General features: G+C 42.6%; 1 protein-coding gene across 12 annotated transcripts in view; it reads left to right on the forward strand.

Moving 5' to 3' along the window:
- The window catches only part of KIAA0825 (KIAA0825 ortholog), a 406,103-nt gene that overhangs the window by 74,355 nt on the left and 312,307 nt on the right, over window positions 1-19,441 (forward strand). For all 12 annotated transcript variants that reach the window (XM_056538004.1, XM_056538051.1, XM_056538057.1 and 9 more), the window contains 2 exons: window positions 9,566-9,742; window positions 18,301-18,383. In XM_056538004.1, the coding sequence (XP_056393979.1) occupies window positions 9,566-9,742; window positions 18,301-18,383 (260 nt within the window). The remainder of the gene's footprint in view (window positions 1-9,565; window positions 9,743-18,300; window positions 18,384-19,441) is intronic.

Raw genomic sequence — 19,441 nt, forward strand, 5'->3', positions numbered from 1 at the left:
GTGCCCTCTAGGCTTTTAGTACACTATAGGGTATAGCGAAAGCCTTTTTGCCAGACATCTGGCGAAAAAAAGTTTTCTAATTCCCTACCTTGGTTTCTAATGGATGAGAATAGCTCTAAGTTAAATGTAAAATTAAAGAAGGAATTATTTCAGTGTTTTAAAAATGCTGTATTGCTATATCTTCAGAAGCAGGTTTTGTGCTTGGGGCATTAGCAGATGATTATACCACTCGACTGAAATGTACTCCTGGCCTCCGGGTTGCCTAGAATTCCCTAATGCACTTCAAGCATTGCAGAAGCTTTGTTTTCATATTAAGGCAAGATGACTGCATCAATCTCTGTGCATTTGTGCCAGCCTATATTCTGTAAATGTGCTTCTGACTACAGACTGCGTAGGAGGTGTTGATGGTGGTGCCATCTAGGCAAATACTTGACTATATTTGAGTGCTGCCTACAAAGCAACTCCCCAGAGGTTCTGAAGGATTCGCTAATGAGTAATTACAAATGGAAAATCCAAGGTGGATTGTGCCTTTATGGGATCTTTCCATACTTAACCTACTAAGAACAATAATAGGTAAGCATTATATAGCAAATATGTAAGTAATCAACCCAACAAAATAATAATTTCTTTTTCCTTAAATCTTTGCTATGCACATCTGTTCTTTCACCGAGACACTCAGGGGTTTAAAAGCCTTATTCAGCAGTAGCAGCGGAAAGGTGTATAAACCATAAGATCCTGGAAAAGTCTCGACTCCCCCCTCTTCCATATCTCTTTTTGGCCTTGTCATTTCTAATCATCCAGGAGCACTTGTGATCAGTATATCTGATAAACTTCTCCACATTTTTTCTTTTAAGCAGGATTCCCCAACCTATTCAGTCCTTCTTTCCCCCTCCTTCTTTTAGTCTCAAGTATAAGCTTGATAAGACAGAGATACACCGTGTCAAAAGCAGCTGTGTACGGCTTTGCCTCTCACTACAACTAATTTGTGCAGGAAAAAATTAAATCAGGAGGTAAATTATTTCATGATTGCTCATTCCCTACAGAGTTGGGCATCATTCTGAAGAAAATATCTAATAATTGGTTTCAGCCTGTGTCAGACACATGCAATTCCCTTCACTAATGGCTGTGTGAGGTAGCACCGGGCCTCGGGGGTCAGCAAAGGACTGGAAATAGCTTAGCACTAGGCACAGCACTAGAGAGACGGAGCACATAGGAAATGAAGTGGCAATAAGTGTAATCCATAGGGGAAATGTGCTTCACTTGGAGTTTAATATATCGCCTCCATGTCTGGCAGCGAGCCACACAACAATTGTTTACCTTTCTGTCAGCATCTGCATCTGTTCTGTTTTGTAAACGGCACTTAACGCTCAGCCGGTAAACGCTGGAATCAATAACAACAGCTAAGGGAATTCTTTTCTTTTTATCATATTCTGGAAAAAAATGCTCGCTACAAACAATGTTTGCCTTAGATTAACAAGGAACAGACATTAACAGGGTCAAAGGGATTTGGTTGGTAAGATTTTATGGCTTCGAAGACTCGCAGTAATTATATCGACGCAATTTGAATGTATTTTGTAGCCTGTCCAAATTAAACTGTTAAAAATTGCTTGCACGCGGTAATGAAGATGATTTTTTATAATTATCTTAAGTACTGTGTATAGAAAACTGCTGGCACCTTCGGTAATAATTTAGTTTGTCGTATTACAGCTGGTGTACTGCAATATTAAGGTGTATTTTTATAGTTTTTGGGAAATTTGGCGATTATACCGAACTATGCAGATTATGTGAAATATGGAATCCGAAGGAGAAAGGAGGGGGCAGAGAAATATGTTTGAGACTGCGTGAGCCTGTTAGTTATTATCTCCTTTAGAAGCCAACGTATCATTAGATGTGAGATAGTATCTTGTGTAACCAGGCATAGGCAGGATATACACTGTACAGATGAATGCTGTCACAAAGGATTGTTATAATAGTTATAGCATCACTTAAAACTTAATATCATTGAGAGCAAAGGAACACATTAATGTTAATGGGATTTGTGCACGTAACTCCCCATGCACTGCTTGGAAAATGTACCCCTTAATGTCTTGAAATTCAAAATAGGCCCGTTAAATTGCTTTTCTTTTATTAAACAGCCTCCTTTTCAATTGTAGTCCGACCGAAGTTACATTTTTTCCGTAACATTTTATTGTTCGCAACTTGGCATTTATGGTTGTTTTTATTCGATTAATTAACCTTTATTTCTTTTTTTTCTTGCCTCCAAGTACATTTACATGCACAATGGTGATTTCAGATACTGCCAAGTTGCATATGAGGCATAGAACATTAGAAATTGCAATTGTGGGGTGGGGTGGGGGGGATTCTTGTACTTCCTAAATTAACTAGTTTGATTTCTGCTGTCACGGCATGTCATGTGGTGTATTACAACCACTAGAAAGCCATTATCCACTTGAGTTCAGGGGTAATGCTTTGCAGCCCACTTCTATTTCGAAGGGGTCAAACATATTACATACTTAACACCTTATTTGCTGAGTGCACATGCAATGCTGAACTCTGGAAAATGGACTGTTCTCCATGGAAACGCACATTCTTGTCTCTTAATTGCAAGAAAAGGCGATATGGCACAGTGGTTAACCTGATTTGAATTCACTGGCTTGCGGATTTAATACTAGTCCTTATAAAGTGGTTGGAAATGGATGATCCTACAGCATTAGTTTCTATAAAATTCTATATCATCACTTTTCTCTTAAGTGGTTTCTAAATTAATTGGCAGCGTCTTTTCAATTGATTGATGGTGTTCAAATCTGAAATTGAAACCATTACAGAAGAGATCCAAAATGTAAATATTTTTGCACCACAAATACAATCTTCAGGGCACTTGGCTAAAATGGTGATGTGTCGAGCAGTTCAGATTTTTTTGAATACGCATGAGAGCACAGATAACAAAAAAAATTGGTGTTAAAAAAACATAGCCACACACCAAAGAAGAAGACATTAAAACCTTTCAAGAATAGCTACTGTGTTGTAGCACATGCAATAAAGAAGAGACAACCATATAATGTATGGCAGAAAGATACATTTTCTTTGTTTGGTATTCCTGTTTCAAATCCAGTTAATATTTCATGAAATAAAGGTGTTACTCATCATTAGTTGCTTCAAAAGATTCCCTAGCATGGGATAAAAGTCATCTGACATGTACCTATGACACATTAACAAATCAGCAGAGAAGAAGAAATGCTCCAGCATCCATAACAGGAACCTGCCTGGCAGTTTCAGACCACTAAATTCACCAGCATGTGTTTACAAAGCTTGGGTTTTAAAATGGTCTACCTGGCCCACTCCTTACTCTAATAATTTGCTTTCTATTTACTTAGATTGGAGTCCAGGACTCCCCCAATCCTCTGAATGTGTGCCATATGCTGGTGAGGCCAAGGTCTACCATGCTCAGCCTCACTGGTGCATTCCCCAAGCCGGGGGAAGTCTGGAGCTCTGATCCCAATAGGTAGAAAGTACATTTTTAGAAGGTGGCACTTTTGGGACACTAAATCTCAGCTAGTTAAACACATGCTAGTGGTTTAGTGTCCCAAAATTAGCTTACCGGTTCCCTTTAAAAAACTGTTTTCATTTTATTGCATCTGCTTACATAAGAGCATGGCAACATTTCGACCCCCCACAAAGGTTAGCTGAGTCTTTATCAGGCCTGTAAGTGGTGTACTGATGGGAGTAGACTTCCAGACATAAAGAGAGGAGAAACATCTTTATATTTCTGTTTATTTGTATGCAAATTAGTGTTTAACCAGAAGACTGTTCCATGTTTCAAGATGTCTAACAATGGGCACAACTTAAGGTTCTAACATGTTTTTGGACAAGTGTTCATATCCAACAAAAACGTTATATGTTACTTAGTACCTAATCCTGATCATATTTGTATAATTTCTATGTGTCTAGCACATATTTGATACCATTTATCTGTTGCTCACTTGCTTTGCCATTCTGTGCTATCTAGGGGAAATGTGTACTCACTCTGCATGACTCATTGTCCTCCCCGAGTGCTGGGTCTCTCTATCCAATCACTTCATGGCTGCTCTGTAACCCCCTCCTCTCTTATTTGCATGCTACAGTCTGATAGGACAGTAGTGGGCACAGAAGAGTGCTAGTCCCACCCTCTCTTACTGGACTATGTCCAAACCTGTGCTTCAGTTTGGACAAGGATGATGCTGCAGCCTGACAGGATTATGTTCTGGATGGTATAGGGTGTGATTTTTTCATAAGCCATGATTTCTATAAAAAGGAAATAACATTTATTCTAAAAGTATACAGTATTAGAAAGGTTAATGTTTTGCCACTAAGGTTGTTTTTGAATCTGACAGTGCCCATTTAAGTAAAAGTGTTGCTCTAAATATTGCTGGGTCATCACTTTCATGCTACCTAAACTTTGAGTCATGGGGGGCGGTCCTCAGTAGCTTCTGTCCTCTTCACCAGCCTTTAATGATTTCTCCCTGTATAGGTATAGAGGTAAGCTGGTGGGGCAGGCAAAAGCCACCTGGGAGCGTCCTGTTGACCCGTGGTTTAAGCAGCATGAAAGTGATGACAGGTTTCTTTTAATGATAACTTGAAGGGGTACTCTGCCGAAAAACATCTTATCCTCTATCCAAAGGATAGGGGATAAGATGTCTGATCGCGGCAGTTCCCCCACTGGGAACCCCTGCAATCTCTGCGGCGTCCGGAACACGGAAGCTTAGAGCCATCATGCCTCCTCCCATAGACATGTATGGACGGGGCATGGTGGCTTTAGTCGCCAGTCAAATGACACGGAGCGGAGTTCGCTTCGTGCACGGATGACTGGGGTGCCGTGCCTGAGATCGGACATCTTATCCTCTATCCTTTGGATAGGGGATCAGATGTTTTTTGGCAGAGTACCCCTTTAAATATTTATTATTAGTATGCATACATATGTATACATTGGCAGCTATTTGCACTCAACTGCCTCCATCATTCGATAGGATTGTATCCAGTTTCAAAAGTCTGTAAATCTGAAGCACTTTGTATGTTCCATTTATTTGGGTTGCTTGTAACTTTTGCTCTTAAACTACACTTCCCAAAAAAATAAAGGGAGCACTTAAACAACACAATGTAACTCCAAGCCATTCACCCTTCTGATAACTCACACTGTCCACTCAGGAAGCAACACTGATTGACAACACATGCTGTTGTACAAATGGAACAGACAACAGGTGGAAATTATAGGCAGTTAGCAAGACACCCCCCAATAAAGGAGTGGTTCTGCAGGTGGTGACCACTTCTCAGTTCCTATGCTTTCTGGCTGATGTTTTGGTCACCTTTTAATGCTGGCAGTGCTTTCACTCTAGTGGTAGCATGAGACGGAGTCTACAACCCACAAAAGTGGCTCAGGTAGTGCAGCTCATCCAGGATGGCACATCAATGCGAGCTGTGGCAAGAAGGCTTGCTGTGTCTGTCAACGTAGTGTCCAGAGCATGGAGGCGCTACCAGGAGAAAGGCCAGTACATCCAGAGACATGGAGGAGGCCATAGAAGGGCAGCAACCGGTAGCAGGGCCGCTGCCTCCACCTCTGTGCAAGAAGGAGCAGGAGGAGCACTGCCAGAGCCCTGTGAAATGACCTCCAGCAGGCCACAAATGTGCATGTGTCCACTCAAACGGTCAGAAACAGACTCCACGAGGGTGGTATGAGTATCCGACGTCCACAGGTGGGGGTTGTGCTTACAGCCCAACACTTTGCCAGGGAACACAAAGATTGGCAAATTTGCCACTGGCACCCTGTGCTCTTCACAGATGAAAGCAGGTTCACACTGAGCACATGTGATAGACATGACAGAGTCTGGAGATGCCGTGGAGGACATTCTGTTGCCTGCAACATTTTCCAGCATGACCAGTTTGGCGATGGGTCAGTAATGGTGTGTGGTGGCATTTCTTTGGGGTGGCCGCACAGCCCTCCATGTGCTTGCCAGAGGTAGCCTGACTGCCATTAGGCACCGAGATGAGATCCTCAGACCCCTTGTGAGACCATATGCTGGTGCGGTTGGCCCTGGGTTCCTCCTAATGCAAGACAATGCTAGACCTCATGTGGCTGCAGTGTGTCAGCACTGGCCCGCCCCTTCCCCAGACCTGAATCCGATTGAGCACATCTGGGACATCTTGTCGCGCTCCATCCACCAATGCCATGTTGCACCACAGACTGTCCAGGTCTGGGAGGACATACCTCAGCAGACCATCTGCCACCTCATCAGGAGAATGCCCACTACTGAGTCTCATTTTGACTTGTTTTAAGGACATTACATCAAAGTTGGATCAGCCTGTAGTGGGGTTTTCCACTTTGATTTTGAGTGTGACTCCATATCCAGACCTCCATGGGTTGATAACGTTTGATTTCCATTGATAATTTTTGTGTGATTTTGTTGTCAGCACATTCAACTATGTAAAGACGAAACTATTTCATACAATTAGTTCACTCAGATCTAGGATGTGTTAACTTTAGTGTTCCCTTTATTTTTTGAGCAGTGTATATACAATGAAGATTACATTGTTCTCATCACCAACATTTAGACTACATTACCAAATAATAAAACAGATATCATCATAGTTTCTATTTGGCCCAAATCGTGTAGTATTTAATGAACGGATGAACACATTTTGCCCTCGGGCTGTTGTTGAACTTCAAGTCATTATCGGGATGATAATCCAGCAATAGCCATAAAATAGTATTAGTTGCATTGCCGGTGAATTCAATTCCATCACTGTACTTTCCTTTTTGCCCTCTGTGGTCTTGCAATCATTTTATTGTATGTTGCAGTTGTTATGGGCAATGCCAGTAAAGTGAATATACCAGTGTTGTGTAAATGTATTTTGTGTTATTACTAGTTGCCACTGCAAATTATATCGAACACCGTTCTGGACAAATTATAATTGTATAGGTCCAAGGAACAGATGACCCCTGAATTGTTTTTAACCTGAATAACCAGGTGTAGTTTAGAAAAAAAAATTACGGAGACAGTGCATGGTTTTAGCGTATAAATATAAATTGTGAATACAGGAAAACAAATGAGGTCTTGTTAGAGCAGAACTGAAATCTAAGAAAAGGAAGATATCTAACGTATTGTGGGTCAAGCAAAGGTTCAACTTTCTAACAAGAAAGCTTTTCCTCTCCCAAAAAAGTAATCAGACTTTGGAATTTGCTTCAAGATGAAGTAGTGTCTACAAATGTACTCAGAGAATTTAATCTTAAATTGGATTCCTTAAGGCGTGCTGAAGCCTTTTGATTATGCCAGTGTTTTCCATCAAAAAATTCTGCTCCTATACATGACTCCTCTGGTGCAGGAAGCCTTGTCATCCAGATAATAAAATTCTCTTACCAGTTTCTGAGGGAAGCTTGTGCGATTGTTTTTATTTCCTGCATGACAGATGATTAATAAACTTGGAAATTTACAATAACAATAAAATCAACTTTTTCAGTCCGAGCCCACCCTCCATCTCTGTACAATGTGCAGTCTGCTCCTAATTGTATCGTAAACCTTGTTTGCTATTGATGCACAAAGATGACATATCATCAGTAAGGTCTAATAGGTTTTATTTTATAATTCAACCCATGAAAAATATATCCTAGAGGTTAGCGACTGCCTCCAAATGGGTTGTCTTCTGCCAGACCTTTGGGTCTTATTATTATGCCAGAGGCTATGCCCACTGAAGGATCCTCTGGTACTTAGCTGGGTAGTAATAGAGCAGGAGGAGCTGAGCAGTTATGTACAATCTCCTGATCTGAGCAGTTAACTATATGTCTCAGTTTAACATGTAATATATTGAATTGAAGTTCCTTAAATTTCTATTATTTATTGAAGTTCCGTCTATTTCTATTTCTATGTCATGAGGCCATTGGACAGTCCCAACAGTCATTGAGAGCCTTCTCTGTGTAAGTGTGCATACAGAGATAGCTTTCAAACCCTTAGTAGGTCTGCCCACTGGACTCTTAATCTCAGTTTGAGCAGCAATTTAAATAAATTATACAGTACCTAAAAAATAAGGCTAGGTTCACACTGCATTTGTGCTTATATTTAATGTATTCTATTTATACTCTTCGGAGGGATAAAAGCGTATACATTAAACGGATTTTGCTGTATACAATTGACATATTTTCCATTGATTTACATCATAAATTACAATGCCTTGCATTGTATACTCCTGTTCTGTTACATGTTCCTGACAGATCAGACTGAGCGAGTTCCAATGACAGGTTCCCTTTAACACAGATAAGATTTTTATATTCCTGAATATCTAGACTTTCTATTTTCTCATACTTTCTGCTATAGGAGGTTATTGAAACAATGTTTTATAGAACAGAGCTGTTGTGTTTTATTACTAGAGATGAAACTTCCTTTTTTTGTATTATTTCATGTACTAAAATGGTGTTAATAAGACATTGTACCTTTAATGTATAGAGAAATAGTAGCCTTGCTGAGCTGTTTCCACTTTTTCCATTACTGTCCATATGAGGACAAACTGGGTAAAACAGCACGCTAACCTGGTCGAAGTCAGGGGCCCTTGTTCTAGAGTTATGTGCAGGTCTCAGAGGTGGAAACTGCATCTGTCAGTCATCAGGGTGGTCTGTCCTGATTACCCAATATACATATAGGAAAAGATCCATCAATCGAACTGCCAGGGACCACCCTGATAACTTAAAAGACTCATTCACAAGTCATAACTATGATCTAGCTTAATGAATGATATACTATTGTGATAATGGAGCCCGCCTGTGTTTAATGCCGACCATGTTTGAAACTAGTGACAAGTTCCCTTTAAAAAGGTACTCCGGTGCCCCAGCGTTCGGAACATTTTGTTCCGAACGCTTGGAGCGGCCGGTGGGGGTCGTGACGTCATGGCCACACTCCATGTGGCATCATGCCATGCCCCCTCAATGCAAGTTTATGGGAGGGGGAGTGGTAGTCGCCACGCCCCCTCCCATGGACTTGCATTGAGGGGGTGTGGTGTCACAAGGGGCGTGGACATGATGTCACGCCCCCACCACCAGCACTCAGCGTTCTAAACAAATGCTGGGTACTGTACAGAGATCGCGGGGGTCCAAGCTGCAGAACCCCCGTGATCAGACATCTTACCCTCTATCCTTTGTATACGGGACAAGATGTCTAGGGGCGGAGTACCCCTTTTAAGATAATCCTTTTGTCTAACCAGTGATCATGATCATGCTGTGGCTCCCGCCATCATGCTTTACACTGCATGCTTTATGTTCAGGTGCTGCTGTGTACAAGCTTTACAGGCTCATCAGTGCATGTTGAGACAAATCCCTTCACAGCAAGGGTAGAATGATTATAATCTACAACTAAAGCACCAGTGAGAAAAAGATTATCAATGTAATTGTGACAGATGTACTAAGCCAAAGCAGCATCAATAAGGGGTGGAAATTAAGATTGTTGCTATAAGCAATACCTTGTGAAATTAGGTTTGTGTATTTTGATAAAGAATTATTTGTATCAAACTAAATACCCTTTATTAAAAAAATAACTTTTTTTGTTTTTAGTTCTGAATACAGAGGATCGGCAGAAAAAAGCTTTTGATACCCCCCTACAGCTGAGTCAGCTCAGATCCTTGTCAACCTTCATTAGCCTTTTTTTGTGGCTTGAAAATAAAGTAGAGAAGACAACTTCTGAAATCCTGTTTCTTTCCTGTTACCCAGAAATAAAGGGGAATGTACAAGGTAATGTGCTGCACTGATCTCTATTAGAAATGTGTCACAATATAAATGAATTGTGGTATTATGTCTTTAACAGGGCTTTATTTATAAGGGCTATTCCTAGGTTCTGCTGTACACATATAGGGAGGGACTTGGCTATCCAGTCTAGCAGGTGGGCGGTCTGAGGGGGTGCTAGAAGCCACAGGGGACCACCCAGATGACTCTTCATCCCAGTCATGACATGTTTATAAACTAATTTCTCTGAAACATTACAGTAGTTTTTAGGTGATTAATTCCAAGTCATTCCATTAAAGGTAAACATCTTTCTATCATGCTTTTGTTTCAGTTCTTTACCATTTTCAAGATGTGAATCATATTTTATATATATTTAAAGGCAAAGGCGATGTACACGTGTGCCATCTGATCTGTTATATAACACCATTGGCACCTGGTGGTTTATTTTAAGGACTAAAAATAAATTACTTCCCCTGTTCCCCGCAGCTTTTGGCGGGTTTTCATTCGCACTATTTTCTTCTTGCCTCAGCAGAAACTGACCACTCAGCCACACAAGGACACAGTTCTTAGCTTTACAGCCCGCTCCCTCTCACTCCATCCCTGCCACCCTGTCTTAGGGGGTCGGGGACAAAGTTTCTTCCACCCGCCTGTGCCGCACACATCCTTACACCCTAACCCCCTAATTGTAGAGGAATGTGTCCACTGACATATAGTGGCTGGTGAGCTGATCAGCGTACTGCCACTCAGATCACATTTGGCTTTGGGTCACAGATTTCTTCACTTCACCAGGAACTGTGGGGACCAAGGTAGGGTAGGTGGGTATGCCTTTTTTTTCTTTTTTATAAACCCAAGCCAAAATAAAAGAAAAATAATTTGTCCAGATATCTCCTTTTAATTGTGCGCTAACTTAGATAACCTTGAGGGGGTGTGGCCTGGCTTTTTAGGCGCATGGACGCACGCTGAAAGAGCTCCGTGCCTCAGCCTGTGAAAGCAACTGATTTTCAGCGACTACTTGCTCTCTCACTGGATCTTTAAGTACCCCATACTCCCTGAACATGCCGGCAACCAAGAAAAGGGTGAAACGCCAAGGGGCCCTGGCGAAATTTAGCTTCACTCCAAGAGCGGCATGCAAGCAAGATGGCGCTGCCGAAGCCTGCGCTGACTCGCTCCACCCCCAGCGGGCACTTTCCTCGCCGGCGCAGAATTACACACCTAATACTTCACGGTGCCGCAGATTTTCCTCAGGCCTGGCCATATAAACACCGGAGGTGATAGCTCACCACTCCTCCCCTACGGCTGGCTCACAAACAGCCCAATCGGCACCACGCAGTGCCAGCTCGTCCCCGGGAGGACACATTACTCTGCTGATGGAGTTGGCAGCTTCCACCCTGTCACCCCAGAGCTTCCTGCTCTCGGCTCCTGCAGCGGTCTCAGAGGTAAGCCCACTTATTACACAATCTACAAGTAGTGAGGCAGAAATTGACCCTTTAGCAACTATGCCAGTCACTAGACAATCTCTCATGGACACTGCTATGAAGGACATGCTACTGTTATTGCGCACTACCTTCCTGCAGCAAATGCACCTGATGGTGCGCCCATTGCAAAATACGGTGCAAGACCTGGGGGACAGGGTAGACAATATGGAGCGAAAATTTGGGGAGTTCGCCTCATCTCACAATGAACTTATTGATTTACACTATGAGGCAGAGGATGGACTCACCACTCTTAAAGCTAAAGTAGCTGATTTGGAAGACTGAAGCCGCCGTAATAATGTCAAGATTCGCGGAGTCCCTGAGACTTATTTTTAACAAACAGATCCCTATTGACTGCAGTTAGTGACACCACTATTGAGACCATTAATTGGTCTGACCATGCTGCCGTCACTTTACACCTTTCAGATAGGGTCTATCCCCTCCGACTTACTCCTGACGCAGCAACCCTTTTCTATGGTCCCACCCACTGTATGCTCATTACCTAGAGCGTGATATTGCTGATTATTTTGTGAATAATAGTGGCTCTGTTGCCGACCCCATAACACTATGGACTTGCCATAAAGTGGTTATATGGGGTTCCTGCATAAAATATGGCTCTATCTTAAAAAACAATGCGAGGAAATTAATGATGTGTTGGCACAATTGCATCTCGCTGAACAGGCTAGCCAACTTCAACCATCCCCGATCACGGTGGAACGGGTCGCTGCCCATAGGAGACTTGCGCCGCCTCCGGTTACATAATTATGAGAAATCTTACCGTAAGCTACGAGCTACCTACTATTTGCAAAACAATAAAGCAGGCAAGCTTCTTGCCAACAGACTAAAAAAAGTCAACTCAAGGCCCGTATACTGCACCTGTTTCTCCTGTGAACAAACGCTAAGAAGTACTCTCCTACCGACATTGCTAATAACGTTCAAGCGTTCTATGAAGATCTCTACAACCTTCAAAATTCCACCTCCTCCCCTCCAAATCTATCCACTCTTACCACTGAATTCTTATCTTGTCTCAATCTCCCCTCCAAAGGATAGGGGATAAGATGTCAGATCGCCGGGGTCCCGCTGCTGGGGCAGCACCCCGCCATCATTACTGCACAGAGCAAGTTCGCTCTGTGCGTAATGACGGGCGATACAGGGGCCGGAGCAGCGTGACGTCATGGCTCCGTCCCTCATGACATCACGGCCCGTCCCCTTAATGCAAGTCTATGGCAGGGGGCGTGATGACCGCCACGCCCCCTCCCATAGACATGTATTGAGGGGACGGACTGTGACGTCACGAGGGGCGGAGCCGTGACGTAACGATGCTCCGGCCCCTGTATTGCCCGTCATTACGTGCAGAGCGATCTCGCTCTGCGCAGTAATGATAGAGGGGTGCTGCAGCAGCGATCCCCGGGGTCCCCAGCAGTGGGACCCCGGCGATCTGACATCTTATCCCCTATCCTTTGGATAGGGGATAAGATGTCTAGGGGCGGAGTACCCCTTTAACTTCAGCTCAACTGTCTAAGCTTAATGAGAGTGTTGGTCTGGAGGAGGTCAGTAAAACCATCCACACTCTGCTTCCAGATAAAGCTCCTGGACGGGACGGTTTTATCAACTCTTACTATAAAAAATGTCATTCCACCCTATCCCCTTATTTAGCTGCCTTTGCCTAGGGTCCCTAGGGTCATTCCCTAGGGAAAACCTTATAGATACTATCACAGCACTGCCGAAACCGAGTAAAACACCCGATCGCCATCGCCAAATGCCGAACTTCCGTCCGATCTCGCTATTGAACCAAGATGTTAAAAAATTTGCAAAAGTGTTAGCAACTTGGATCTTCCTGATTCTACCATCTCTTATAAATTCTGACCAATCGGGGTTTGTGGCAGGCCGCCAAGCGTCTGATAATACGCGACGCTTGCATTGGATGCTGAGAAGGTGTTCGACCGCCTCCGGTGGTCATATGCCTTCTCGGTTCTTGAGCATATGGGCTTCACTGGACCGATACTCTCAGCATTCTTCCCTCTACTCGTGCCTGTCTGCTAAAGTACTGGCAAATGGGTCTCTCTCAAACCCTTTTCTTATCAAATGGCTCACGCCAAGGCTGTCCCCTCTCTCCATTGATCTACATATTGTCCATGGAACCTTTGGCGCAGGCGCTTAGGACACATCCTAGGATTAAGGGTATCACTTTAGGAGAAAAACAACTTGTTATCTCGCTCTATGCGGATGATGTCATACTGACCCTCATGCAACCTGAGCTCTCCCTGCCATCCATTATGGACACTATGTCCTTTTTTCGGTACCCTTTCCTACTATCATTTGAATGAAACCAAGACACAAGCACTGCCTTTCAACTTAACCCCCTCTTTGCTGAGTTCCCTACAGCTATCGTACCCTTTTGACTGGTGCACCTCCTCCATACAATAGTTAGGTATCCACCTCTCATATCCACACAAAACACTTTATACCACTATCAGCGACTCCTTACGACGGTTACACTGGATGGGAAGGATAGCCACGTTTTAAAATGTTTCTTCTACCACGCTATCTTTACCTATTCCATACCCTACCTATCTTCCTCCCCAATTCTTTTTTCATAGCTGCCCAACACCTTACGTCTTTCACACCTCTTTACACCTCTTTCATCTGGGCAAAAAAACACCCGCGCTTATCATCAGCATTGATGACTAGAACGAGACTCACCGGTGGTCTGGGCGTGCCAGACATAAAAAGCTATTACATAGCTACATTAGTGTCCATGTGACGGCAAGCTTATCGGTCTCCCCCTACAGAATATGTGATCTCTTTTATTTGCCTTATTGGAACCTCCCCACTCTGACTTTTCAAAACCCGATAGTTAAAGAATCATTGCATGCTTGCTCATTATACATCTCCAAATCAAACACGTATGCGACTGTTAGAGGAGGAGATATACCTCTCACTCTTCTACAGTCTCTAATACCTAACTTAGACTTAAGCCTCTGGATAACTAGAGACCTCACACACGTCCGCCAGTTACATGAAGGAACAGAACTGGCATCTTTCCAAACACTGCAATCTTCTCACAACCTTCCTAAACACGACTTGTACAAATACCTACAAATTAGGCATTTTCTAGTGTCCTCTGAGAAGGACGAAGCGGCCCTCAAACAATTGTCCACACCTCCTAAAGGTCTAAAATTATTATATGTTAATTTCTCGGCATTCCGAGAACTATTTTGCATAATCTGTATACTAGCTAAAGTGCTTTTAGTCAGCTATTGGAAATCTTCGTCGATTCCAACTAGGGAGGAATTGCTTAATAAACTTAACATAACCCATTCATATGAAAAAATTATATCCCTGGGCTCTGGGAGATTTCCTTCCTTTAAAAAGAGATGGGAACGATGGACTACCACGTCTCATTGCACTGATATTTAATGGGTACACTTTATGCACGCTATAATTGATCCTTGTATTGACATGAATAGTTTTTATCTACAGTTAAACTCATTCACCTTGCTGATGCTATAATAAGCCTTATTCACTGCCTTTAAAGGCCGACAGCATGCTAATACATAGCAGTGGTTAATGTGACTTCTGTCTAATTATTTGATTAGGTGTATATAAGGTACCTTGGATGTTTCAGACCTTGCAATGCCTGTTGTACTGTTCACACAGAGGCATATACACAGTGTAGGGTCCGTCCCAGAATGAGGTCACCTTACCGTGGTGGGACGGTCCACGCTATTTGGTGCCAAATTTGCAAGCTAAGTACCTCATATTTTCATAGTTTCATATCTTCATTTATTGCATTACAGCTGTATAACTTTTCATGTTCTATCTATATACTCATGTTTTATCTATATACTCATGTTTCATCTATATCTTTGTGCTAGCAGTGTGCTGCTGTATTCTTCTTTTGCTAATTATTTGATTAGCTTCCTGGGACTTATGATCTCACCTACTCTAGATATTGATTAATCTTAATTTGCCATATATGTTTTCCTTCTGGTTTTGTTCCTTGGTTCTCCAGGATACATTAACATCAGTCCTACCGACCTATGTTGTACATTGTGGTATTGTATGTCACATAACATGTATGTTTCCAAAGTTCTTCCTTTTTTTTCCCTCTTTTGTATTGACAAATTTTGAATAAAAACTATTTACAAAAAAAAACTTAGATAACCTCTAGCAAATATGAAAGTTTGTTTAATTTTGTAATTTGAAGCATTACTGTCAAACCATGTGTTATATAGATCAGAATAGACCTCAAATAGTGAGTTTTGGGAACACGGCTGGGAAAAGAAATAAAATGTCAAATGCGATCATGAAGAATTATTTTTACTTTTGTTAGCTGAATCAATGTGAACAATGGATTTTTGTTCATTTTTGTATTACATTGTTCTAGGCACTGAAGTAAAGACGTATGTTCACCTTTATCTTGTTTTATAACAGAAAATGTAGGCAGGATGTTTTAAGTAGAACCTGCTTTTCCTAATCTTCCTTAGGTGAAAGGATTGTTACATAATAGAAGGATTTTTTTTCTTTCTAAAGGGGTACCATGGGACAGGCGGAGGCAGCCTTGCTCTTTCTGCCCTTTTATCAGTGGTAACATTTTCCTATTGTAAAAAGTCATCACAAATGAACAGAGAATATAGAATCATGGCAGTCATATTGCCTGTTTAGAGCTTTCAGTGTTCTTTAAAAACTTAATAAAGGTCTCCACTGAGGTTGGATTAAAAGAACCTGTTAAGAAGGCAATTGCTTCCCAAGAGATAACCTCTAATGATAAGAAAAAGGGGAAAAAAGTGTTATTGCTGCTTTCACATTGTCAAGACAGAAAGGTCTCTGTATCTTTGTCCTACAAATGAATTTTGAGAATAATCTCATACTGCTTGGAGAGATAAAAATCCAGGTACTTCTTGCCTGCCAGCATCTTAAATTTTCACTAAGGATTTGATAAGGGATTAGAAGTTTTCTATTTGTGTTAGCTGCCATAGTAGGTGTGATCAGAAGCCTGGTAGAAAAGGGGGCTGCGGGGACACATGATTGCTGAATCCTATATGACCTATTTTAAGCAATAATTTTATCAGTACAGCTTATTACTGAAATTTCAGCACATCTACTGATGTTAATCTAGCGATAAGGACAATGGGGGGCCTTTAATAAATTGTGCGTGATTTAGTTCATTTTTACCGTTTTTTTTTTTTTCGTGTTTTTTTTTTGCCAAATGCCAAATTTATTACATGGTCGCAGGGCATGTGGTAAATTTTGTGGATGATACACATTTTCTGAAGTTTCACTCTTCACATACACCAAAAAGCTACGCTAGGTCTGGGCTGGTGTAGAATTGCATCTTATTGGGGGGTTTTGCGGCTTTTTTTGCGAAAGTCGCAGTTGATAAATTTATTACCACTGCACAAGACTAACCCTTAAAGGGGTACTCCGCCCCTGGCATCTTATCCCCTATCCAAAGGATAGGGGATAAGATGTTAGATCGCCGTGGTCCCGCTGCTGGGGACCCCGGGGATCGCCGCTGTGGCACCCCGCTATCATTACTGCACAGAGCGAGTTCGCTCTGTGCGTAATGACGGGCGATACAGGGGCCGGAGCAGCGTGACATCATGGCTCCGCCCCTCGTGACATCACGGACCGTCCCCTTAATGCAAGTCTATGGCAGGGGGCGTGACGACCGCCACGCCCCCTCCCATAGACTTGTATTGACGGGGCGGGCCGTGACGTCAAGAGGGGTGGAGCCGTGATGTAAGGCTGCTCCGGCCCCTGTATTGCCCGTCATTACGTGCAGCAGCGATCCCCGGGGTCCCCAGCAGCGGGACCCTAGCGATCTGACATCTTATCCCCTATCCTTTGAATAGGGGATAAGATGTCTAGGGGCGGAGTACCCCTTTAACATATGGCCTGTATGCTCTTTTAAAAAAAAAGGTGCAAATCGAAAAGATGCAAAAAATAGCCTGTGGCGCAGCGCTGCGCCTAAATAGAGACAAATCTACACACAGTTCTAAAGACAATGATAAATGCCCCCAAATATCCTCTGCTAAGTAATGAAAATACAAGTGTATAAAAACATTATTCTATTCAAACTTTCACAAAGCATAGACCATGCCACAGACAACCCCACAAAAGAGTGCATAGTATAATATATGTAGTATTACTTAGAGATCTATACTTCACGCTCTATTTGCATAGCCGCGAAGGCTCTGTTAGGGGCAACTGTCACAAATTTTGTCTGGTTTTTCCAGAAGGAATATTGCAGCATGCTGCACGGTTTTTCAAACACAGTGACAAACTAAATTGGAACTGTGATAGACCCCATCAAAAAGATCCATTTTGGTGCTGTTGGTGTCCTTCATGTAAAAGATAGAATACTGTTAAATTTTACCATATATAATGCTTAGCAACACTTTATAAATATGGTAAAATCTTCATTCTCACCATCACTGGAAGCAGGCGGAGACACAGGCTGTCAATCACACCCAGGGGGCGTCACTCCTGCTAGAGCGTCGAGACTAGGTAAGCATTGCTCCCCACCCAGGGGACTACTTAGGGTGCGTTCACACTGCGGAATGAATGCTGAATCTCTGCTCTCGGAATTCAGCGAGCGGAGATTCAGCCTGGCAGCCGTCGTTGGCAGTAAGTCTCCGTGGCATTGCGCCATCTCCATTGACGGCTATGCAGTGCTAGCGGAATACCGCACATGTTCATTCTCTGTGCGGAGCAATTTTTCAGCGGTGGAATTTTCCCGCTGAAATTTCTCAGTGTGAACGGGTCTCGCGGAAACCCATTCACAGTGATGTAAAAGTTCACTGCGCATAATTCCGCTAGCGGAGTTCCGCGGGAACTACGTAGTGTGAACGCACCCTTACAGGGCGGTAGGGGAGACTTACAAATGTTATATCCTCCCCATCCCTGTGGGCAGAAAGGTCCCCAGGGATGGTGAAGATGAAGAATTTACCACATATAACGCGTTGCCAGGCATTATATATGGTAAAATCGAATGCTTGGTTCCCTTTAAATGACAAAATACTGTAAATACCAAATTACTACAACTGCAGTATCTTCAAATCACCTATATTTTTTATTTTATGCATTTAGGAAATCGGAGGATGGATTCCAATGATGACAGTACTAGAGAAAACATTATTCTGGATGAGAGTTCCTTACTAATGAAAGAAATGGTAATGGCAATGTACTGTAGACTTCCAAAGCTAGCTGGATCACACTAATAATAACAACAATTATAATAATTCCCCTTTTTTTGTTTAGCACCTACATATCATGCAGCACTGTACATAGCTTGTCATCACTCAGACTGATCCCTGTCCCCATTGGGGCTCATAATCTGAATTCCCCTATTAGGGTAGGTTCACATGGACAGATAAGCATTTTACGCTGCGGATCTGCTGACGATGGACCCTACAGTGTGCCTCCATCTGTGCCTGCTCATAGCAGCAATCTGCTACTACGAACAGACACACTGCGATGTGCGAGTCAACACGCGCATGCGCAGTGTATTCGCACACATTGCGGCCGCTCCCCCTGCTCCCTGAGCTAGGCCGAGAGCAGCCACGATGTGTGCGAGTATACTGTGCATGCGCGCGGTGACTCGCACATTGCAGCGTGTCTGCTCGTATCGGCAGATTGCTGCTACAAGCTTGCCCAGCTGGAGGCACAATGTAGGGGTAGGGTCCATCGTTGGCAGATCCATAGCATAAAATACGCTGCAGATCTATCCGTGTGAACCTACCCTTAGTATGTTTTAGAGTGTGGGAGGAAACTGGAATACCTGGAGGAAACCCGCCCAATCTCAGAATATACAAACTCCATATTGTGCCTGGTTGGATTTGAACCCAGGACTGCAAGGCAACAGTGCTTACCACTGAGCCACTGTGCTATGCTAATAGTAGACTTGTGGCTAAATATAGATCTCAATAAAACATAGCCAAAAGCTTCTGTGCCAATAATTCAAATTTTTTACATGCTACCCCCTAGTTTATGAAATATGTCCTTAAAGTCTAACTGATTTAATACTGTAATAAGAAAAATCAAGGTTGTTTCCCTATATGTTAAGAATGGGCAAAACATGTGTAAACACAGATATTCATATAAATGGTTCTTCCAGCTTTTATTCATTAAAAGATCTTTTAGAGCAGAAATATTTTTGTAAATCATTGTTGCCTGTTGATCCTGTTTACTAGGCTAGGGAACAAGATTGCCAGACTTAGCACTGGAATAT

The sequence above is a fragment of the Hyla sarda genome, chromosome 1 (assembly GCF_029499605.1).
Source record: "Hyla sarda isolate aHylSar1 chromosome 1, aHylSar1.hap1, whole genome shotgun sequence".
Lineage (NCBI taxonomy): Eukaryota > Metazoa > Chordata > Amphibia > Anura > Hylidae > Hyla > Hyla sarda.